Source organism: Schistocerca nitens, chromosome 7 (genome assembly GCF_023898315.1).
Source record: "Schistocerca nitens isolate TAMUIC-IGC-003100 chromosome 7, iqSchNite1.1, whole genome shotgun sequence".
NCBI classification, from domain to species: Eukaryota; Metazoa; Arthropoda; class Insecta; order Orthoptera; family Acrididae; genus Schistocerca; species Schistocerca nitens.
The window spans coordinates 16419426-16445311 of NC_064620.1; the positions used below are offsets into that span (position 1 = coordinate 16419426).

General features: G+C 38.1%; 1 protein-coding gene across 1 annotated transcript in view; it reads right to left on the reverse strand.

Annotated features, from left to right (window-relative positions):
• LOC126195208 (odorant receptor Or1-like) overlaps positions 1-25886 on the reverse strand; it is a 187305-nt gene that overhangs the window by 85576 nt on the left and 75843 nt on the right. Inside the window, exon 3 of the mRNA XM_049933725.1 lies at positions 4488-4587. Within this exon, the coding sequence (XP_049789682.1) occupies positions 4488-4587 (100 nt within the window). The remainder of the gene's footprint in view (positions 1-4487; positions 4588-25886) is intronic.

A 25886-nucleotide genomic window follows, 5' to 3' on the forward strand; every position in this document is an offset into this window, starting at 1 on the left:
GTAATTGCCTTATTTAACAAATATGGGTTACTTTTAGTCTGATTAATCAGACTAATAATGGTAAGACAGAGATTTAGGAACCAGGTTTTAAATTGTAAGACATTTCCAGGGGCAGATGTGGACTCTGACCACAATCTATTGGTTATGACCTGTAGATTAAAACGGAAGAAACTGCAAAAAGGTGGGAATTTAAGGAGATGGGACCTGGATAAACTGAAAGAACCAGAGGTTGTAGAGAGTTTCAGGGAGAGCATAAGGGAACAATTGACAGAATGGGGGAAAGAACTACAGTAGAAGAAGAATGGGTAGCTTTGAGGGATGAAGTAGCGAAGGCAGCAGAGGATCAAGTAGGTAAAAAGATGAGGGCTAGTAGAAATCCTTGGGTAACAGAAGAAATATTGAATTTACTTGATGAAAGGAGAAAATATAAAAATGCAGTAAATGAAGCGGGCAAAAAGGAATACAAATGTTTAATAAATAAGATCGACAGGAAGTGCAAAATGGCTAAGCAGGGATGGCTAGAGGACAAATGTAAGGATGTAGAGGCTTATCTCAGTAGGGGTAAGATAGATAATGCCTACAGGAATATTAAAGAGACCTTTGGAGATAAGAGAACGACTTGTATGAATATCAAGAGCTCAGATGGAAACCCAGTTCTAAGCAAAGAAGGGAAAGCGGAAAGGTGGAAGGAGTATATAGAGGGTCTATACAAGGGCGATGTACTTGAGGACAATTTTATGGAAATGGAAGAGGATGTAGATGAAGATGAAATGGGAGATATGATACTGCGTGAAGAGTTTGACAGAGCACTGAAAGACCTGAGTCGAAACAAGGCCCCCGGAGTAGACAACATTCCATTGGAACTACTGACGGCCTTGGGAGAGCCAGTCCCAACAAAACTCTACCATCTGGTGAGCAAGATGTATGAAACAGGCGAAATACCCTCAGACTTCAAGAAGAATATAATAATTCCAATCCCAAAGAAAGCAGGTGTTGACAGATGTGAAAATTACCGAACTATCAGTTTAATAAGTCACAGCTGCAAAATACTAACACGAATTCTTTACAGACGAATGGAAAAACTAGTAGAAGCCAACCTCGGGGAAGATCAGTTTGGATTCCGTAGAAACACTGGAACACGTGAGGCAATACTGACCTTATGACTTATAAGAAAGATTAAGGAAAGGCAAACCTACGTTTCTAGCATTTGTAGACTTAGAAAAAGCTTTTGACAATGTTGACTGGAATACTCTCTTTCAAATTCTAAAGGTGGCAGGGGTAAAATACAGGGAGCGAAAGGCTATTTACAATTTGTACAGAAACCAGATGGCAGTTATAAGAGTCGAGGGACATGAAAGGGAAGCAGTGGTTGGGAAGGGAGTAAGACAGGGTTGTAGCCTCTCCCCGATGTTGTTCAATCTGTATATTGAGCAAGCAGTAAAGGAAACAAAAGAAAAATTCGGAGTAGGTATTAAAATTCATGGAGAAGAAATAAAAACTTTGAGGTTCGCCGATGACATTGTAATTCTGTCAGAGACAGCAAAGGACTTGGAAGAGCAGTTGAATGGAATGGACAGTGCCTTGAAAGGAGGATATAAGATGAACATCAACAAAAGCAAAACAAGGATAATGGAATGTAGTCTAATTAAGCCGGGTGATGCTGAGGGAATTAGATTAGGAAATGAGACACTTAAAGTAGTAAAGGAGTTTTGTTATTTGGGGAACAAAATAACTGATTATGGTCGAAGTAGAGAGGATATAAAATGTAGACTGGCAATGGCAAGGAAAGCGTTTCTGAAGAAGAGAAATTTGTTAACATCGAGTATAGATTTAAGTGTCAGGAAGTCATTTCTGAAAGTATTTGTATGGAGTGTAGCCATGTATGGAAGTGAAACATGGACGATAAATAGTTTGGACAAGAAGAGAATAGAAGCTTTTGAAATGTGGTGCTACAGAAGAATGCTGAAGATTAGATGGGTAGATCACATAACTAATGAGGAAGTATTGAATAGGATTGGGTAGAAGAGAAGTTTGTGGCACAACTTGACCAGAAGAAGGGATCGGTTGGTAGGACATGTTCTGAGGCATCAAGGGATCACCAATTTAGTATTGGAGGGCAGCGTGGAGGGTAAAAATCGTAGAGGGAGACCAAGAGATGAATACACTAAGCAGATTCAGAAGGATGTAGGTTGCAGTAGGTACTGGGAGATGAAGAAGCTTGCACAGGATAGAGTAGCATGGAGAGCTGCATCAAACCAGTCTCAGGACTGAAGACCACAACAACAACAACAATCAGTTCTTGGCACACTTCAAGTCATTATTGTCTCTGGTCACTTGACAACACTTTGGAATCAATTTTATAGACACCCGACACATGCTGAGATCTTCAGTTAAAATTGCCTGAACTGCATAGAAACTTAAATTAAGTTCATCAGCCATCTCCCTAATTGTAAGTCTACAATCAGAGCGAGCTAAGTCGTGAACTTTCACAACATTTTCATTCGTTTTTGAGGTGGAAGGACGGCTGAACGGTGGTTCATCTTCAAATGATTTGCAGTCATTTTTAAATCTGTTGAACCACACAAAAACATTTGACTGGCTCATACAATTATCTCCAAAAGCTCTTTTTAATAGTTTGTAAGTCTCAGAAGCTGATTTCTCGGTTTTAAAACAAAATTTCACACAAAATCGTTGCTCCATTTTAACGTCCATTTTCACACAGACAGAATCCAGCAACAAGCCCTAACAGACCCACACTCAACCAGCTGCCATAATGAATTGAATAAAGGAAAAGCAGTTTCCTGTCAGAGGGCATTCAAGGAAAAGGCAATGATTCACTCCCCACCTTCTGTGTACCTGCCTGCAAAACCAGTAAGCACTAGCGGATCCATTCTTAAAACTTCCCAAGTGCACCTCGTATGCAATTTTTTGTTCCATTCATAGCTCTAGTCTACAACTTGCACTTTGCAGTACTTTTTCATTTTTGTTGTGCTTTTCCGTAAATTCTCAGCATATTCTTGCGAACCCATTAATCCCAGACCTCCAGTAATTTACAGTGCCCTCTTTTAATTACACAGAGCAGAGCGTTTCCTTATGCACTGAAAATGATTTGAATTTGAGGCACCATCACACAATAAAGTTATAATTTTGCTGAATTTTTATTTAGCTATTACTATTCATATCTTAATTTTCACATCTGCTTTCATGCCACCAGTTTTACACTACAGTACATGAGACATTTAGGCCTATATTTTGTTACCTTTGGACTGTACAGACTTTTGGTATAAGTGGAGCTTCCATACTTCGATTTCTTTACTCATATTTTGTTTCCAGTTAATGAAATTTACACTCTGCCTCAAAATATCATTGTAAGTGTTGGTTCTATCTATTATTTCAGGATGTGGGAGAGTGAAATTGGTGGGGAACTGTAACTTATCATGCCACAGTGGGTATGTAGGAATTGAATTAGACACCCAGAAATGAAATGAAGTTGGTGTGAAATCTGTTGAGATACAATGACAAAATCTTACAAATATGAGTGAGAACTGGTTGTAAATATCACATAATGCCTGATAGAACCTCTTGGCATAGTGCTTGAAAATCTTAGATGTAAATATTAGTGACAATGAAAGTTTATGTTAGGCCTGGAGGCACAGTCAGATAGAGTACTGATTCAGTCAGCATTTCCCAAGCCATGTAGCCAGCAGCAGCTATGTTCTGAATTGTGAGTACTGTTTACTCAGACACTTTGGAGTCATCAGTTAGGGAAAATACATTCCATTTAGGCTTTCCATATGGCCAGCACTGTCCTCACATTGGAATGGCTAGCACTACACAAAGCAGTTTTGCTGATTATGCCACACCTACAAAATTTAGGTCTAACATGCCTGAATGGGTTTGTGCACAATGTGACCCAATCATATGCAGTTCAAAACATTCAGTGTCATATTACGATAAGCTCTGTCTCCTTTTGTTTTGGTAGTTCAAGTAACTCAGGAAAAGTGGCAGGTAAATGTTAATTTCAATGTCAGTGATGGCTTCATATTTTATGTACATACTTCAAAAGACATACACCATCTTATGCCAGCATCAATGGCCATACAGCGCTGCACGTACTTGTGCAAAATGCAGTGCTTTCAACCAACTGCACACACAAAGTCTTGCCCCTCAAGCTCAGCAATTTGCATAGGTCACACCTTACATCTCACATTACCCATAATGACACAGTTGTTGGGATTTCAGTCATTTACTAGTAGTTGACAACTGTCATCTACATACTTGTTGGAAGTAGACCAACTTGTGCCACTTCCTAGTCCCAGACTATAAGGCAGTGTAAGTGGATCACCCAGTATTATCAGGATTGAGGCTTCTACAAAAATAGCTCTATCATTGCCAGTGGAAACAACATCGAATGTTCTTGAAGATAAATTATCTATGCAAATAGTCTGCAATACTGCAGACAATAGAAGAAAAGGTACCAGACTCACCACTGTGGTGCTTATGATGAGTGTGCAAATGGTCACCATGTTTAAGAACAGCAGAACAAAAATAGAATAGCTCATTGCAGTCTCCAGTTCTTTGACACACCTGAAAAAAGAAATGGAAAGAGAAGCAGTGAAAAACAGTAAACACAATGCTTTCTTCACACAATAAATGAAACCCAGTTAACATACTTCATATAAATAATAGACAGTTACCTTCACCAGGACATTTATAATCGGTGAGACATTAATAACCTGATCATAAACATAAAGTGAACATACTCTCCCACTAATTTTTTGTCTCTTAATTTATTTGCCAGTACTAATACCCATAAATACCATGTGGTGTTGCTAATCTCTCCCTTGGGTGCCTCCTCAGATAGTGACTCAATGAACATTCCCTAGGTATAGCGGGTGGATACTCAAGGTGTACCAAATCTAGCATGGCCAAGGGTGAGTGAAAAGCTGTGGAAAAAGCAATATGTCTAGGATGGGCATCCCAGCACTGTACCACTGTGCCTTCTGTTTGAGGGTTGTGCAGAAAGTTACCTCTACACACACACACACACAAATACATTGGTCAGGACTCTGTACAGAAACCTTGGAATCTGGCTGGTCTGTCTCAACTGTAATTGGATGTGGCAAGATACAGTGGACTTCTCCTTTGTAACCTGGATTGTAAGGAGCCTACACAGGCCAAAAAGTGGACAGAATATGACCAACAAATTAGAAAAATAAAAGCTGAAAGTTATAGCCACCAGGAGATTAGATTGTAGCGTACAAGGTTAATCAAGATAAGCACTGGGATCATCCTCTATGGAGACTGTAGCAAATGCCACAAATTGGGTAGGCCTACTGGGTTTTATGTACATGACTTAGTAATAAAAGCAGTGAAAAAGTTAAAATCCGTTAACAACAGAATCTCCTACATTACAGTTACTTTCCGGAACAGTGACATTTCCTTGCACATGCAGCCTGTGAGAGGACTTTTATGCTGGAGTACGTACCTAAATCATTGCCATTTCATAATGTTACATCTACATCTATACTCAGCAAACCACCAGGAAGCGCAGGACAGAGGGTATGTCCCATTGTACCAATTATTAGAAGTTCTCCCAATCCATTCAAACATGGAGTGTGGGAAGAACAACTGTTTGAAAACCTCTGTGTACCCTGTAATTATTATAATCTTGTCATCATGATTCCTTTATGTGTGATACGAAGGGGTTTGTAGTGTATTTCTAGAGTCATCATTTAAAGCTGGTCCTTGATATTTTGTTAACAGAATTATCATGGTAATTAACATCTGCCAGTTTAGTTCCTTCAGTATCTCTGTGATACTCTCCCATGGATCAAATGAACCTATGACCATTCAGGCTGGCCTTCTCTGTATACATTCAATATCCCCTGTTAGTCCTATTGGTATGTGTCGCACACACATGAGCAATCTTCTTGAACCAGAAGGACAAGTTATTTGTAAGCAATCTTTTAGCAATCTCCTTTGCAGACTGATTGCACTTCCCCAGTATTCTACCAACAAACTGTAGTCTACCACCATTTTAACCCAAGACTGAGCTTATGTGACCATTCCATTTCATATCCCCACAAAGTGTTACACTCAGGTATTTGTATGAGTTGGCCAATTCCAACAGGCTCATTGACATTATAATCATAGGATATTACTTTTTTTTTCATTTTGTGAAGAGCACAATTTTACATTTTTGAACATTTACAGCACGTTGCCAATCTCTGCACCACTCTGAAATATCACCAAGATCTGACTAAATATTTACACGACTTCTTCCAGACAGTACTTCCTTATAGATAACTAGTACTTCCTTATAGATAACTGCATCATCTGCAAAAAGTCTGAGGTCACTGTTAAAATTGTCCACAAGGTCATTAATTACAAAATGAACAGCAAGGGTCCCAACACACTTCCATGGGGCACAACTAAAGTTACTTCTGCATCTGATAATGACTCTCCATCCAAGATAACATGCTGCATTCTCCCTACCAAAAAGTCCTTAATCCAGTCACAAATTTCACTTGATACCCCTCATTATTGTACTTTTCACAATAGATGTAGGTTGGTACTGCCTTTTGGAAATCAAGAAATACTGCATCTATGTGACTGCCTTGATCCAAGTTGGGTTTCACATGATGGACGTTTTCAGAATCCACGGTGGTTGTCATGGAGGAAGTCATTCTGTTCAAGATACCTCATTTGTTTGAGCTCAGAATATGTTCTAAGATCCTACAACAAACTGATGTCAAGGTTATTGGATGGTAGTTTTATGGATCACTTCTATTACCAATCTTGTACAAGGATGTGACCCATGTTTTTTTTCCAAGAACTTGGCACATTTTTTTGTTTGAGATATCTGCAACAGATTATAGTTATAAGAGGGACTAACCCAGCCACAAATTCATTATAGAATCTGTCAGGTATCCCACTGGGTCCTGGAGCTTTGTTTAATTTTAATGATTTCAACTGTTTCTCAACCTCAATGACACTAATACTTTTTTCAACCAACTTTCCAGTGGTACAAGAATGAAATTGGGGCAGTTCGCTTGGGTTTTCCTTTGTAAATAAACAGTTGAAAATGGAGTTAAGCACTTCCGCTTTTGCTTTGTTACCCTCAATTCATTTCCTGTCTCATTTTCTAAGGACTGTAAACTAACTCTGGTGCCACTAACAGCCTTTACAGACAGCCATAATGTCTTTGGGTTTTGTGGAAGATCATTTGACAATACTCTGCTTTGGAAGTCATTGAAGGCATCACACATTGCTCTCTTCACAGAGCCAAGTATGTTTTATTCAACATCTCTCTATCCCTTGTCCTAAATTTTGTTTTACACCTAATATATATATATATATATATATATATATATATATATATATATATATATATATATATATATATATATATATATATTTTATAGAGTGACTGTGTATCATGGAGAGTCCCTTCCATTATGAACTGTTTTACTAGATACATATCCATGCAGTGCACAGTCAATTATTCTTTTAAACTTGAGCCATAGTTCCTTTACATGCTCAAGCTCCTCATTGAGATAAGACTACTGATTTTTTTATCTAGTTTACTGAACATATATTTCTTTCCACTTGTTTTAGTTGTCCTTTGTAATTTGCTGTCACAGCCATGTCTTCATGACTCATATCAGTTCTGATGTGGACATTCTCAAAGGGTCAGATCTATTTATTGCCGTTGGATCCAATATGTTTCCACAGTAGCGATTCACGAAAAGAACGCCTTCTTTCGTCTAGCGATTCCCACCCGAGTTCCTGAAGCATTTCCGTAACACTCGCATTTTGATCAAACCTACCAGTAACAAATCTAGCAGCCCGCCTCTGAATTGTTTCTGTGTCCTCCCTCAATCCGACCTGATAGGGATCCCAAACGCTCGGGCAGTACTCAAGAATAGGTCGTATTAGTGTTTTATAAGCAGTCTCCTTTACAGATGAACCACATCTTCCCAAAATTCTACCCATGAACTGAAGATGACTATCCACCTTCCCCACAGCTGCCATTACATGCTTGTCCCACTTCATATCGCTCTGCAATGTTACGCCCAAATATTTAATTGACGTGACTGTGTCAAGCACTACACTACTAATGGAGTATTCAAACATTACAGGATTCTTTTTCCTATTCATCTGCATTAATTTACATTTATCTATATTTAGATTTAGATGCCATTCTTTACACCAATCACAAATCCTGTCCAAGTCCTCTTGTATCCTCCTACAGTCACTCAACGACAACACCTTCCCGTACACCACAGCATCATCAGCAAACAGCCGCACATTGCTATCCACCCTATCCAAAAGATCATTTATGTAGATAGAAAACAACAGCGGACCTACTACACTTCCCTGAGGCACTCCAGATGATACCCTCACTTCCGATGAACACTCACCATTGAGGACAACGTACTGGGTTCTATTACTTAAGAACTCTTCGAGCCACTCACATACTTGGGAACCAATCCCATATGCTCGTACCTCAGTTAGGAGTCTGCAGTGGGGCACCTAGTCAAATGCTTTCTGGAAGTCAAGGAATATGGCATCCGTCTGATACCCTTCATCTATGGTTCACAAGATATCATGTGAAAAAAGGGCGAGTTGCATTTCGCAGGAGCGATGCTTTCTAAAGCCGTGCTGATGCATGGACAGCAACTTCTCTATCTCAAGGAAATTCATTATATTCAAACTGAGAATATGTTCGAGAATCCTGCAACAAACCGATGTTAAGGATATTGGCCTGTAATTTTGAGGATTCATCCTTCTACCCTTCTTATAACAGGCGTCACCTGCGCTTTCTTCCAGTCGCTCAGGACTTTACGTTGGACAAGAGATTCGCGATAAATGCAAGCTAAGTAAGGAGCCAATGCAGTAGAGTACTCTCTGTAAAACCGAATTGGAATCCCATCAGGACGTGGCAATTTATTTATTTTCAACCCATTCAGCTGCTTCATAACCCCAGGGATGTCTATCACTATGTCCTCCATACGGGAATCTGTACGAGACTCAAACGGCGGTATGTTTGTACGATCGTCCTGCGTGAAAGATTTCTCAAATGCTAAATTTAAAATTTCAGCTTTCGTTTTGCTGTCTTCCTTTGCCAGGCCAGACTGATCAGTGAGTGACTGTATGGAAGCCTTAGACCCGCTTACCGATTTTACGTAAGACCAGAATTTCCTTGGGTTTTCAACAAGATCTTTTCCTAAGGTACGACAGTGGTAGTGGTTGAATGCTTCACGCATCACAGTACAATTTTACTGCCAAAGATAAGATAAGAGAGATTAGGGCTTGTACAGAGGCATATAGGCAGTCATTTTTCCCTCGTACTGTTTGGGAGTGGAACAGGGAGAGAAGATGCTAGTTGTGGTATGAGGTACCCTCCACCATGCACCGTATGGTGGATTGCGGAGTATGTATGTAGATGTAGATGAGCCATTTTCTGAACTAACTGTTCTAGGTAGTTTTCAGAGAAGGCATTTAGTAATGTTTCATAGGCTGTCTTATCACTCCCACCACTGACAAAACTGCGATTTTCGCAGTTGATTGTTGGACAATTAAGTCTCTGCCTATGATTACAGTATGAATGGTGAACTCTGTAAAGTGGAGATGCTGAATGAAGAAGAAATACTATAAATAATCAGTAACCTAAAAAACACATTGAAATAGTATGGGGTGATTTTAATTACAAATTGGGGCAAGAAGACATTTATAAATCAGTGATCAGTAACACATGTCTGCATCAAGACAGTAGTAACAGTGGCACCCATTTGATTGGTTTCACAATTGACAGTGATATCTGTATCGTGATTACATGGTTTCAAAATAAAAATATACATAAAGGGACACGGGTGGCACTAGATGGCCAAACCACGAATCAGACACACCATGCATGCATGCAGAACTGGTATGCAAATGGCATCAAAGGTATGCAAACCTATGGAGAAGCAGATCGCGACACTGATCACTTCCTGGTGATAAATAAGATGAACATTAAAATTAAGAAGGTGTGCAGATTAGCTACATATTATGATATAAACAGATTAAACGAGACATAGATGAAAATATCATATGTCAGCACTATCAGAAAACTTGAGTAAATGTGAGGAAAAGGTAGGAGTCTGTGACATCAACCACAGTTGGTCTCAAACTAAGGAAACAGGTAACAGGGTAGCACCCTGAAATTCTAGGCAAATGAAAGATGTCACATAAAGTGTGTCATCAAAAAATTAAAGAGAGAAGGTTGCCTTTCAAGAAAGGGTTAGAAAGTATGAAGGATGAGGAGTTAGAAGATAGGGATATCAGAATAAGGCAGGATATGACAACTATACTAAGGCAGGAGAAGCAGAAATATTACAAGCAACTAATAAAGAAGCCAAAGAGGACTGCAACCCCCACAGGACAAGCTGAATGTACCAAAAAGTAAAGAAAGTAACACAGAACTATAAGAAAAAAGAAACATTGACTGAAAACACACAGGGGAAGATCCTCATGAATGAAACTGAAGCAGAACAGCGATGGGCAGAACACTTCACAGCATTACTAAACTGTGATGATTCTGCTGTGTTTTTCAATTGAAGTACCAGACTCTAATCACAGGAAAGCAGAGATCCCGAATGAAGAATAAATATAAACAAATAATTAAAAACCTAAAAAACGATAAGGCTTTTGGCAAAAATGTAATTGCAGGAGAGCTAATAAAAAATAGAAGGCCTGTACTGGTTAAAATAATTAGGAAAATGATGAAGAATGTTTGGGAACATGAGAGATCACCTGACAACTGGAAAATGGTTGTAACCTGCCCTATACTAAAAGAGAATGAGTCATTGCTACATGATAATTATGGAGGGATTGCAGTCTTTAATGCAACCTACAAAATTCTGTCTCAGTGTCCACTTAAGAGAATGATCCCAATTGCAGAAGTAATTTCAGAGGACTGTCAGTGTGCTGTCAGAAGGTACAGATCGAATATAGACCAGCTTTTTGGGTTCAGACAGGTGATCAAGAAAGGTTGGGAGCATAACATTTAGATTCACATAATTTTTGTTGACCTAAAAATCATGTGACAGTCTACATAGGTACACAACCACCAATGTCATGAAAGAATTTCAATTTGTACCAAACCTGATGTGACTAGTACAGATATGTTTAGAAGAAAAATATTGCAGAGAGAAGCTCACTAAAAGAATGTCAGAGCATTTTGAAGTCAGAATTAGTCTTAGAAAAGGAGACGCAATACCTTGCAATTTAATTTTAGAAAAGATAGACAGATAACACCAAAAATTAAACCAGGCTGGAATAAAACTGGTAATAACACAATAAATCAGCTTACGTAAGCAGACAATGTTCTAGAAAGTAATAGCAAAAAACACTTACAGCTCATGGCTAGTTATTAGACAAAAATGGCGAGGAAAGCAGGCTTACACATTAATGAGGAAGAAGCTTCATACAGGCTTGTGAGCAATGCGCCCAATGATGATACCCCACTGACACTTCATGAAGTAACTTGTAAAAGAATAGACATATTAAATTCAGAAACATCGGAATTACAGACACTGCCCGCAAGTGGCCATTGACTGAAATAAATGGGGAAAGTTGAAAATTTGTGGCAGATCGGGATTCGAACCTAGGTCTGCTGCTTACTACGCTGTCATCTGAACACAGTGGTCACTGCAGCTGCATAGATTACTCCAGCATGCCTCCTGTCAGACCCAAAGTCTCAACTTATCGGCACACTACTAATGTAGTGCCCTTGCCCATTATCGTCATTACTCACAGCATTTCTCCAATTCCCATATGATTTGAGCCTAGTGTGCATCTGCTCTGATAAGACAGGGTGTATACGCGGACAAGGAAAAAAATTCCCAGATTTCTCCAGGATTTCACGATTAAAAATACACTTTCTACCGGGTGAAAATATACTTTATCCCTGTTAAATGACAGTATATTTTCTCTCGATACTGTGTAACTTATCAATCCTACGAATTGTTACGGTTTTATTCACGGGCATTGAATCTTCCGGCGCTTTAGAAAACGAAACTCAGGGAGAAAACACGTTTTGAAAATATCTTTAATTTACAGCAACATGTACGGTGCATATTTTCGTATTACGGAAGTATAAATTCGAATTCCACCAACACCTCATATTACTTCCGCTTTTGTAAGCAGTCATAGCTCTTGTCACGTGATCTCGCCAGCCGATGACAGCGGATATTCAGAGCTTAGGCCACGTGATGCAGTCAGCCAATAGCAACATCACTGTTCAGTAGCGCGAACACACAAACAGGAAAAGTTAATGGTTTAAATTAATATACACAGAGTTGCTACAAAAAAAGCAAAGCTTTCACATATAATATTGGCCTCTGTTTGTAGCCCTGCACAAGGCCACACGTACAGAGACAGAGCTCTCGTGAAAGATAAGTAATTTAGGTTGTAATTAATTGTAGTTGAACACTTTTAACTAATTAAATACGTTCAGTAGTGTACTCTTCAAGCTCACCATAAAAAGTTTTTCTTTTATTTGCGTAGTGTACCAGTAATCGCGAAAAGTTCGTTTGTTTACTTACTGCTGCTTAGGCCTAATTTTTCGAGTGTGCATATTTAGCGCTATACCGCAATTGTAAGAGCATTTGCTATAGTTTAACTGATTAAATATGTTCATTAGGGTGCTTTTCAAGCTCACCAATAAAGGTTTTTCTTTTATTTGCGTATTGTCGCAGTAATCGCGAAAAGTTCGTTTTGTTTACATTTCGCGGCTTTGGCTTACTTTCCGAGTGTGCATACTTAACGTTATACCGCAATCTTAAGTGCATTTGCTGTAGATTAACTGATTAAATACGTTCATTAGTGTGCTCTTCAAGCTTGCCATTAAAGGTTTTTCTTTTATTTGCATATTCTTACAGTGATCGCAAAAAGTTCGTTTTGGTTACATTCGGCTGTTTAGGCCTAAGTTTTGAACGTGCATATTTAGCGTTATACCACAAATGTAAGTGCATTTGCTAATAGTTTACTTACATATTAGGTTCCAAAACATATTTAGTGTCCTTTTACATCTGTATTTAATATATTATAGTTATCACTTAGTAAATCTCTTAACTGTCGCCGGCCGGTGTGGCCGTGCGGTTCTAGGCGCTTCAGTCTGAACCCGCGTGGCCGCTACGGTCGCAGGTTCGAATCCTGCCTCGGGCATGGATGTGTGTGATGACCTTAGATTAGTTAGGTTTAAGTAGTTCTAAGTTCTAGGGGACTTATGACCTCAGATGTTAAGTCCCATAGTGCTCAGAGCCATTTGAACTTTCTTAACTGTTTTCCAAACTACCATATGGATACTAACTGTGTGAGGTGCAGTAGGAAAGTTAGTTCAGGGGTTTTGTGCAGCTGTTGTGACAGGTGGTTTCTTTGGGGAACTGTAGCGCAGTGCGAATTGGGGAAGCAAACGAGACTCTTCCATTCTTTTGCAGGGGTTTGCTCAACAGATAGGATTATAGCTGAACAGCAGGAGAAAATTAGAGCCCTTCAGGCTGATATGGACAGAGTGAGGGAGGAACTGAAGAGGTTAAGGGGGCAGGAGGGTAAACAGAGGTGGGAAGTGGTAGCTGGGAACAGGGGCCACAGAAAGAGAACAGTATCTGACAGTTTCCCAATTGGCACAACCAATAGATTTGCCTTGCTACCACACTTAAGTAAAGAAGAGGCTCCAGGAGAACTAGATGTAGTTAAGATGCAACAGAATCTCACTAGGAAACCAACAGTTTCAAAAAAAAGTAGAAAGTAAGAGGAAAGTTCTGTTGCTAGATAGCAACCATGGAAGAGGTGTGGGCCAGATTTTGCAGGAAAAATTAGGTGACAGGTACCAGGTCACAAATTTTTTCAAGCCAAATGCATGTCTTAGCCAGGTGGTAGAGGATATAGGTTCCTTGTGCAAGGGTTTCTCAAAGCAAAATCACGTTATGATAGTGGGTGGAGTGGGAAACAGTATTGATAGGGATCAGGGCTACAGTATTGAGTGTGACCTGGTGAAAATAGCCTCTGCAACGACCCATACCAATGTTGGGCTGGTGCCTGCTTTCGTGCAGCATGATCAGCCCCAGTTGAACCGCTCTGTCAGGAGGGTAAGTATGGAGTTGGATCAGTTGCGTACGGTGGCCACTCTGTCAGACATTGGATTGGTTCCTGTCGACACTATTGATAGGGGGGAGTTCACAAGGCATGGCCTACATCTCAGTAGGAAAGGGAAGAGTAAACTGACAGGGTTGTTAGCTAAATCCATAAGGAGGGACACTATTACTCATGGATGTACCTCTTTTTTAGACTAAATCAGTGTCCAATGAGAAGTTCAGGCAGGCAGGTGCTAAAGAGGTCCAAAACTCACAAGATTCTCACAACAGTGATGTAAGTAATAATGTTACCATATTTAACCAAAATATTGGTGAATTAAAGAAAAAAAGTAGATTCTCACAATAGTAAAGTAAAAAATAATGTGCATTTTTCACCAAAATATTCCGGGATTGATGAATAAAGTAGATGAGCTCCTGGTTTGTTTAAATGACACCGAATCTGATAATGCAATAGATATACTATTCCTGTCTGAGCATCACATTGTGTCTGTTATGGAAAAGGTAAATTTCAGTGGTTATAAACTAGCTGCACATATGAGTAGAGAGAATAAGGTGACAGGAGGAGTTGCCATGTATGTCAAAAGTTATCACTGTGTAAAAAGCATAGATACAAAAAATTTTTGGCTAGAGAAACATATAGAAGCATGTGCCTGTCAACTTAAACTGAAGGAGGGTTCTTTTATAATTGTAACAGTATATAGGTCCCCTTCAGGAAACTTTTATTTATTCCTGGAAAACTTGGATGCCTTGTTGTGCTATCTCTCAGATAGGGGAAAGAAAATTATTATTTGTGGGTACTTCAATGTTGATTCACTGAAAGAGTGTAATAGGAAGAATGACCTGGAAGTCCTGCTCTATCAATTTGACATCTGTCATTGATTTTCCTACTCGGGTAGTAAAGGACAGCAGCACATTGATAGATAACACTTTTATAGACCAAGATAAGTTTAAAAACATAAATTCTTGTCCTGTTAAGAATGGCCTTTCTGATCATGGTGCTCAGCTAGTTACAATATATGACATAGCTCCATTCAATAATTCAAAACTTCCTTCCAAAGTTGTGTGTTCAATTAATGACTCAACAATTCGAAATTTCAAGGAAAATCTTCAGCAGTTAGACTAGAATGAGGTGTACAAGGAACCCGATGCTAATTTAATATGTAACTTATTTCATGATACACTTGTAAGAGAATTTGAAAACTGTTTCCCCAAGAAAGTAGTTAAATCTAAATATAAGAAACCATGCAAAAACCTTGGCTTACTAAAGGAATAGGAATATCTTGTAACCACACAAGGGAACTGTATCTAACAACAAGAAAGATTAATGACCCAGAAACAGCCAAATATTGTAAGAAGTACTGTGCTAAATTAAGAAAGGTTATTAAAAAGTCCAGAAGCATGTGCATCATGTCTGAGAGTAATAACGCTGATAACAAAATCAAAACAATTGGAATATTATTACAAGGGAATGGAAACTTGGCAAACTAGAAGCTGGAAACCGAAAACATTTTGAATAATCATTTTTTAAATGTCGTACAGAAAATAGGATCTAAATGTTCATTAGAAGAAGCAAGGCAGTTAATGGAAGAGGCCTTACCCACACAATTTGATACAATTGAAATTCCACCCACCCCTTCTTCTGAAATTAGGAAGATAATAAACTCTCTTAAGAATAAAAGCTCACATGGAATATTGGCATTTCCATCAGGATAATAAAAGCTTGTTCCCAAGAAATAAGTGGAATTCTTAGCCACGTGTGTAATAGCTCTCTGAAGCAGGGTATTTTTCCATGTAGACTGAAGTATGCCATTGTTAAACCACTGCATAAAAAAGGGGATACGTCTGATGTCAATAACTTCTGCCCAATCTCACTTCTGACTGCCTTATCAAAAATTCTTGAAAAAGTAATGAATTATACAGTAGCTTCATACCTTTGTAAAAATAAAGTTTTAACAAAATGTCGGTTTGGTTTCCAGAAAGGTTTTTCAACGGAAAATGCTATGTATACTTTCACTAATGAAATATTAAATGCTCTGAGTAACCGGAAGTCACCCGTTGGGATTTTTTGTGATCTCTCAAAGGCTTTTGATTGTGTAAATCATGGAATACTTCTAGATAAGCTCAAGTACTGTGGTATGAATGGGACAGCGCTCAAATAGTTTAAATCATACCTAACTGGACGAGTGCAGAAAGTTGAAATAAGCAGTTCACATAATATGCATAAAACTGATGATTTCTCAAACTGGGGAACAATCAAGAATGGGGTGCCGCTATATATTAATAGCTTGCCATTCTATATTCACGAAGATGCAAAGCGGGTACTTTTTGCCGATGATACAAGTATAGCTATCACACCGAGCAGACAAGAATTAACTGATTAAATTGTAAACGATGTTTTTCAGAAAATCATTAAGTGGTTCTCTGCAAATGGGCTCTCATTAAACTTTGACAAAACACAGTATATACAGTTCCACACAGTAAATGGAATGACACCATTAATAAATATAGACTTGATCAGAAATCGGTAGCTAAGGTAGAATATTCAGAATTTCTGGGTGTATGCATTGATGAGGGGTTGAACTGGAAAAAATACACTGAAGATCTGTTGAAACGTTTGAGTTTATGCTATTAGGATCATTGCAAATTTTGGCGATATACATCTCAGTAAATTAGATTACCACGCCTATTTTCATTCCCTGCTTTCGTATGGCATCATATTCTAGGGTAACTCATCATTGAGTAAAAGAGTGTTCATTGCACAAAAGCGTGTAATCAGATTAATTGCTGGAGCTCATCCAAGATCATCCTGTACACACTTATTTAAAGAGCTAGAAATCTTCACTGTAGCCTCGCAGTATATATATTCACTTATGAAATTTGTTATTAACAATCCGAACGAATTCAAAAGAAATAGCAGTGTACATGGCACACAACACTAGGAGAAAGGATGATCTTCACTACTCAAGGTTAAATCTAACTTTGGCTCAGAAGGGGGGTAAATTATGCTGCCACAAGTCTTTGGTCACTTACCTAATAGCATCAAAAGTCTTCCAGATAGCCACATAGCATTTAAAAGGAAATTAAAAGAATTTGTGAATGGCAACCCCTTCTACTCATTAGATGAATTTTTGGGTATAGTAAGTGAGTAATTTCTCCGCTCCTCACAAAAAATATTGAGTGTCATGTAATATTGTGTGTATTGTAATATCTTGTATAGACACCTTTTATTAACCTGACACGTTCCATATCATTACGAAGTGTCGTATTCATGATCTATGGAACAAGTACTAATCTAAGCTTTCATATATAATATTGGTCTTCTATGCGCGTATTACACTTTAAGATATATCTCATAAATGTGCCAGTAAATTTTTTAATAACGACATAAATGTCTGATCTTCTGGGCTCGAAATTCATCTAAATGGCTCGTCATCAACGAGTTGATTTTTAAATGAGAGTCAAACGCTCTGTGACAAGAAATTCATCGTACATTCTCGCACATAGTTCAACTTGGGTAAAAGGAAATTTACTTTGAAAGTAACGCGTTTCATACCATTATTCGCAATATTTTCCCGCGACCTGTTAGGTTCTTTCCAGCAGTTGCCAGAGAGCACCAGGTAACAGGCGCTACCGCGCTTGCGCAGCTACGATGACGGAGGCCCGAATCGAATGTTGGTACATGTAAAACATTAAGAGATCTTACATTATGTCATAAAAGAAACAAGACATCAGAGGATACTCCAAGAGCATTTGAATTTCGTGACCCATACTAAAATGTGCACATTTAAAGTGCTCATTCGTATTCCAGATTTCCAGTGAAATAGGCCTCGACCTGATAATAAGCTTTTCAGTGTGGTTTTCAGGATGTAAATGTTCTTGGAGTACCAGTACTGTGTAATCTCATGTTTGGTTCTTTATTATGGCATAATGCCATACGTGCTAGAAGATGAAAACGTGCACTTGAAATGCAGCGAACAGTTTAAACTAGCCAATAGTGTGGAATTAAACACTTCGTTTCAAATATATTGATTGCTTCAGCGGAAAAGATTAACCGACAAAAATAACTTCATTGCTCTTCAAGGCAATTAATGCTTGACTGTCAGAAAGATGGAAATAAAATCAAATCTGAAACTAATAACATATGTTAGCATTCCGTAATTATGTGAATGTATTTTAATTCACTTGAGAGCTCCCGGCCACAGAAATCCTTTTTGTTTTCATTTGACGTAGGAGCAGTAAACGAAGAGGAAACAGCAAAATCACTAAATGCAAACACGGATCACTTGGAGACTACCCACTTCCTCACTATAACTCAGACTGCTCTGCGCATCAGCCCCGGATCTACGATATTTCCGAACCGAGGCAATACTAGATAGTGCCCCGGCCCCACTCCCTCCGTCCAGCGGTGGAGATAGGACTTCAAAAAATTTTTAAAAAAATCAAATTTTCAAAAACATATTCATTTTGTAGTGCACATCTGTCTGAAGAGTCTGATGCATGAAACATATGTATTCGAGGAAATGTAAGACATGTTATTTGGTCATAAGTGTGCCAAAGTGCAGTGCCGCGACTCTTCACACAGCATTCATCTATCGCACGTCGCTGTATTCCGCTCTGTGGAAGTGAAACATGGATATATTGTAATGGATGCCATGAAACTATATTCAGGACAGTGGAAATTAAAATGTTCTGCGGTGCCTCTCCTGCTTCCAGTTGGCCGGTTGGACATCCTGCCCCTCTTTTCTTTTCTTTTCTTCTTCTTTTTTTTTAAAAAAACATAACTCTTCCGAAAATTTGCACTCTTTATTCCCTATTAGCTAACAGCTTCGTGTGACATAAAATTAAATTTAGGATACATAAAACCAGTAAAGACAAGCAAGACAGTACACATTTCTTCAATCCTTAGCTCCTAGAAATTGTTTTCTCTAATCTTACTACCGCTTTACATAGCGTGCTTTCCTTTCTGCGAAACAATCCGTTACTTCATGAAAGTTCGTCAAATGTTTTGCTACTTGAAAAATCGAAATGTCGTTGTCTAATATTAAAAAGCTGTTAATACAAATAGGACTCAAGACTGGTGTTGTTTCTCGATCTGATTACGTCTATTGTGGTTTCTTCTCCTTCCTCGTTCTAACAAACAGTCTTGTCATCCCGGCTAGGGGCTACTTCCATAATACAACTTAAAGCGGCTGCTAGCCGGGGAACGTACATCTGGACCTTACTAGTATAGCGATATAGCCAAAAATTTTCTGTCAAAATTTCATTTTCTTGGATACACCGAGAAGATAATACGTAATCGTTCTTACCTGTTATTCCTGTTAGTCGTTTATTTTCACTCTGGTAGTCTGACTCTATGGATTTCGCTAGTAATTATAACAACGCTCGTAATTCGCAAAACCCAATCACCCACATAATGAGACAGCGGTTGGCATTCATCCGTTCGGCTTTACTTCGCTCAGCTCGTATAGCCCTTTTGTCTGCACTCTGCAGGGAAGTTGGTTTCTAGATGCGACGAGGATTCCCTTGATAGAAACATAACGTACACTATGCACGCATTCACAAATCAACTTATGATTCATACAGAAATCAACTTAGAATGTGTTCAAAAATCGACAGGGATGCTTTTCCAAAGCCATATGAATAATCCATAGACCAAAGTGCGCTGGTTGCTAGGCGCTTTGCGAAACAAGGTTTTTTTCCTCAAGAAAATTAATCCCCCCTCCCCCCTCCTAGATCCGGCCCTGCTGCGCATGCATGAATCTGGTAGCTCAGGCACGCCGGCAAATTTTTTCCCGGTAGCATCTAGATGCTTGCTGCGACTGCTTGTTGTACAGCCAACAGACACAATTCTGTAGCCACTAGCGGGAGAAGGTACTACTCAACTGCGCATGCGCATGATCCCGCTCGAAACTGCTAAAACAAATCTAATGTAAACAGTTATGATGTCAGGCTCATCGGAGGCAATTAGTTGTTTACAAAACACTGCATAGTCTTCCTAAAGCCTTTGACACATTTTGCAGTTGGCAGACGTTTGTATGCGCACTGTGTTTTGTTGTTGTATATGGCGCATTTCCTTTGCAATTTAAGTTTTATTTCCTTTTTTTCTCTCGTTCATGTTCTATTGCAGCAGTATTATTCTGCAGTAGCGAGATACAGTAATATCCTTTGTTAAGATATAGGTTCTTACAAGTCAAAATTACAAACATTTAACTGAAAACAAAAACAATGAAAAATTCCCGGAATTCTAAAAAATTCCCGGGTTTTGCCCGGTTTTCTCCCGGATGAAAAAATTCCCGGGTTTTTCCGGATCTCCCGGTTGTCCCGGGTCGTATACGCCCTGTAAGAAGCATTATTAGTGTCCAGAATAGAATGGAAATTGAGATTAAGGTGAGGACTGCGGTGGCTGGTAGAGTATATTTTGTCCTACAGGACATGCTGTGCAGCAGAGCAGTTTGAAAAAGAGTTTTAAAATCAGAATATGCCATACAGTAATTCTCTGGTAGCTCTGTATGCCTCTCGTGTATTTACATTAAGAAAAACAGATGAACAAAAACTGCTAGTCTTTGAGAAAAAGATATTAAGCAAAATACGAAGTTACAGGAACGGAGGATATTAAAAAAATCAGGAACTGGCAGACTTACTCTCATAAGCTGATATTGCCTGAAGGATGAAAAAAACAAGATTGATGTGGGCAGGACACGAAATTAGAATGGAAAAGGAAAGAGTATGGCAAGTAACATTCTCAGGACCCATGGAGGGTAGGAGGGGCTGATGAAGGCCCAGACAAGATGGGAGGATGATATCAACTAGAATTTAGTGCAGTGAACCCGAGAAAAGGAGAATGGACTACACACGACAGGTGAAGTAATGCAGGTAATGCATGTGGTCTCCCAGGCCAAACTGAAAATTAAGAAGAAGAAGAAGACCCATAAACAACATTGAAGGAGAACAATAGTTTGCAATGCATTGCAGAGCGCGTGGTGCAAAATACTTCAATCTGTTAACAGTACCTCCCTTTTCGGAAGGAGTGAAGGTAAGTGACTGACTGTAGACATTCTAATCCCTCCTATCTGGTTTTTGTAGTTCTTTTGTGAGATTCACAATGGAGGAAGTAGGATGGTTTTTTTTTTGTCTGCCTAGGTTGTTTTAAGCTCCCCTAAAGAAAATGGTCTTTCTTCAAAAGATTTCCACATAAGGCATCTGAATACTTGTAGTAGAAACAGTGTTCCTTGGAAAATATTTGGAACATTGTTCCTGGATATAATATTTAACTTGTTCAGCTTCTTTGCCTTTTCCAGAGTTACTGAACACTATAAGACTCTGCTGAAACTTAATTTTTGCTGCAGAATACCTTAACCTAATTTATTAGTGTGTTAGTTATGTTTCTTAACAAAATTATTTTTACCAAAGTTAATGGGTCTTTTACAGAAAGTCAGTATTGACAAAAAGTAGGGGTTTTATTAGCCACTGATTTCAACATAAATTTATCCAATGAAGCCAATGACTCTGTACAGTTTATGGACCTAATCGAAAAATTTGGGTTCAAGGTAAACTTCACGGAACCCACAAGAAGAAATAACAATACAGAAACCTGTATCGGTAATATTCTAACCAGTTATAAAATCAATGATGCAAGGAAGCTATGTGTAGGTTTAGAACGTTCAAAAATATTTGAAAAAGTGGTCATAACAGAAATTAAAAAATGTATAGAGAAATCAAACATCACTTCAGATAATCAATATGGGTTTCAAAAAGGCGAAACTACAATAGAGACCATTAATGAGGTTGTGAAAAAAGTCAGTTCCACCTTAAACAAGCTGAGCAAAGTTGCAGTATTATTCTGTGACTTCACAAAAGCATTTGATTGTGTAAACCATCACTTGCTCCCATATAAAATGGCAATATATAGAATTGGGAGTTGTGATTTATAGTAGTTTAGGTCATATCCCACAAACAGGAAACAAAGGGTTCCTACATCATCAAGTAAGGGTAATTCCTTCTCTGAATGGATGATTATTTCGCAAGGCATTCCACAAGGCTCAATTCTGGGTCCAATTTTGTTTTTACTTTATATAAATGATCTACCCCTGTACATAAATTCACACTCAGTTTTATTCACTGATGATACTTCTGCCCTTGTTGAAAGCAATGACCCCAAACAAATTCCTTCAAATGTCACAAAACTATTAGACAGTTTGGAAGTTTGAAAAACTGGTTACAACTAAATGGGCTAAAACTGAATATTGGGAAAATACATTTGATGCAGTTTAAAACTAATATTCTAAGGTAAAAGAATTCCACATTAGTTGTAGAAACCAAGAACTGAAAGAAGCGGACTGTGTTAAATTTTTAGCCATGCATTTGGACCTAAATCTATCCTGGTCTTTACACATAAAATATTTAGCAAGTAAATTAAACAGCCTTACATTTGCAATGAAGATTCTGTCATATTCATCCAGCATGGAGACAAGAAAAATAATTTACCACGGCTACTTTGAATCAGTTATAAGGTATGGCATTATTTTTTGGTGAGGCGCAAGCCAAATGACTAGAATCTTAAATTTACAAAAATCAATTGTTAGAAATATGTCTAATGCAAAACGGAAAGTTTCCTGTTGCCCACTGCAAAAAATTTAAAACTTTTAAGTGCTCCATGTTTGTTCATTTATGAACTGATTATTTTTGTATACAGTAACCCCAAGTTATTCATAGACAACAACTTTAAACATCAATACAGTACTAGGAACAAGGAAAATTTCATGCTTCCCTCTCATAGATTAAAGGTGTTTGCACAAACCCCAGAATACATGGGCATGAAAATTTACAACATTCTAAAAAAGAAACAAATCCTCAGCATGGAGACAGGGCAACTACAGCAAAAACTATGACAATTGTTAGTACAGAAATATTATTATTCCTAATCTGAGCAAGAAAGCAAGTGGCTGAAATGTTTTGTTAATTAAGCTTAGAAGTTTTATGTCTAATAAATTACTTTAATAATTATTCTCTCTTTACAGTCATACTGTCGTTAGGCTACACACAGTCTCTGTAAGTTATAAATTAATAATTTTTGTTTCCTTAATACACATAAATTGTAATTGCAATATTGATGTGTCCCCTGTACATTAAATCTTGTGATTTAACTCTATATGTTATGGAACAATAAAAATTTTCATTCTGATTCTGATTCTGCTGTAATGCAGGAAAAGTACTCCTGCTGCAATGGTGACTGGAACCAGGAATAGTTCCATATGTGACATGAGTCAGATGTTTTCTGATCCTCTACACAGGTCACCAACATATCATAGTGGAAGTCCATGTTACAATACAGAAACAGAAAACAACAACAGCACTCCTAGTGAGCTGACAATGAACTTTAAATATGAGAAAACATGGTACAAAAATCAGTATTTTCAATTCAAAATCTGTAACTCTGATGACAATATTTTTCATTTATACTTTATAGGTGGGCCCCAAAGTGCACGCTTTGAAACTGAAAGGTCTTCATGACTTTGAATGAAGAATTATTTTTAATATTTTTCTTTTATACTTTATAGGTGGGCCTCAAAGTGTAGTGGCAAAATGCACGCTTTGAAACTGAAAGGTCTTCATGACTTTGATTGAAGAATTATTTTTTTTTTTTTTTTGTAAATCTAATGCTGCAATGTCAATGGTGTGGCCATTATCAAGTGGAAATTATTCCCCTTTATCCCATGAAAAATTCTAGAAATTATCTGATGTGGCATGACACAGAAGCTAATTTGATTGCATTGTGTTCCTGATTACAACTTCTTGTATGTATTGCACTCTCTGAATTGCATTGTGAATGTGTTACTCATTCTCTGCTTTATTTTTGAAAACATCTGTAGTAATGTGCTGAATAAATGATTCATATTTGTTTCTTTTTCCATATAAAACTGAAGCTGGTTTCATTACACAGCATTCTGTGGGCTCATGTACATTTGTTCCTAGTTATGAAGCCATGTGTGGACTGTTGGATTTTAAAGGCACTGGAAGTGGATTTATCGTTTTCTACACGGGTTCCCGGGTTAGATTCCCGGTGGGGTCAGGGATTTTCGCCTGCCTCAAGATGACTGGGTGTTTTTGTGTCATCATCATCATCATCATTCATCCTCATTACGGTCGGAGGAAGGCAATGGCAAACCACCTCCTCAAGGACCTTGCCTAGTACGGAGGTGCGGGTCTCCCGCATCGTTCCCCTATGCTCTGTCAAGGCGTATGGGACTTCATCATCATGACTTTATTTTAGTTCGCATCTTTTTTTGTACTTTCTCATATCTAATGTATAACTCTACATTTTCAGCTTTTGATGGAATTGGTATTCAACTTTATTACATTTTGCCAAAGAATGGGCATGTATTTCTTTTTTGAATGGTGTTGCTTCTTCTCACTGTATATGCTTTGAAGTCTTAATGACTGAGGCAGTCTTTCTTCCAAATGCTGAAAATGCAACAGCAGTTACACAAATGTTTTCAAGCATTATTAAGGGGCACTAACAACAACACATTTCAGTAGAAATTAATGTACTACAATCATCCTTCCACTCCAATGAAAATTGAAACATTCTCATGATTTCATCATTGAACCTGCTAGGGAATTCTGTATAACTAGAGTTCACTAAATGGAGTAGCATTCATTATGGTGAAAGTACATACAATCCCATACACAAATGTGCATTTCAATGTAGAATATTTTCTTGCATAATAGTGTCTGGCACAGTAACTAGTATATACTCTGTCAATAATAACACAAAGCATACTCAGTGGCAAGAAGCAACACCATTCAAAGCAGAAATACATATTCATTCTGTGACAAGATACAGTAAAAGTTGAATGTCAGTTCTATTAAAAGCTGCTAAAATGGAGTTCTCCATTAAATGCAAGAAAAGTACAAAAAACGGATGTGATCTAAAATAAAGTAGAATATACTTACAAGGCATTTAAATTGAGCAGTTTACATATGGATTCTTAGGCAGTAACAAAGACCACAAAACACTATGTGACAAAACCAGCTTCTGTTTTATGTGAAACAGAAACAAATATGGCATCATTTACTCCACCCAATATTACATATATGAACAAAAATCGTGAAGAATATAAACAACATATTCACAAAACAGTCAATGAGGTGCAATACCCATATTATGTCTAATTAGGAACACACTGTTTTTAAACCAGATTCTGTTTTGAATGAAACACGAACAAATATGGAAGACTTTAAATCACCCAATAAGAAATCAAGATGATCGACTGATAAACTTGTAGTGCTCCAAGTGGTGTGGCAGCAAACTAGGGTCATGTCACCAGGAGTCCCTATATGAGTTTCAACCTCCTGCAGGCGGTCACCAACAACTCGTAGCATTCGTGACATGCTCAGCTTACTCAGAACAGACACCAATGTACATGTCCAGGAGCACATTTTGGGTAAGCTGAGCGTGACTCAGACACCAAAATATTTGTTACAAGGCAAAATATTAATGTCAGAGGCAGTTGTTTCAGCCACAGCAATTTAAGCTGTCCTAGGTTCTTGCCTAGCCACACCCTCAGAGATCATGACATATTTGGAAAAAAATGGTCAAATATTTGTGACAAACAATAATACTAATGTTGCTTCTGGTCATTTCAATAATAGCAGTTTCATCCTTCGTTTAGTAATAAGACCAAAGTAATAAAACTGAAGAAACTAATTCTTGAGTGATCATACTCATATGAAAATAATATT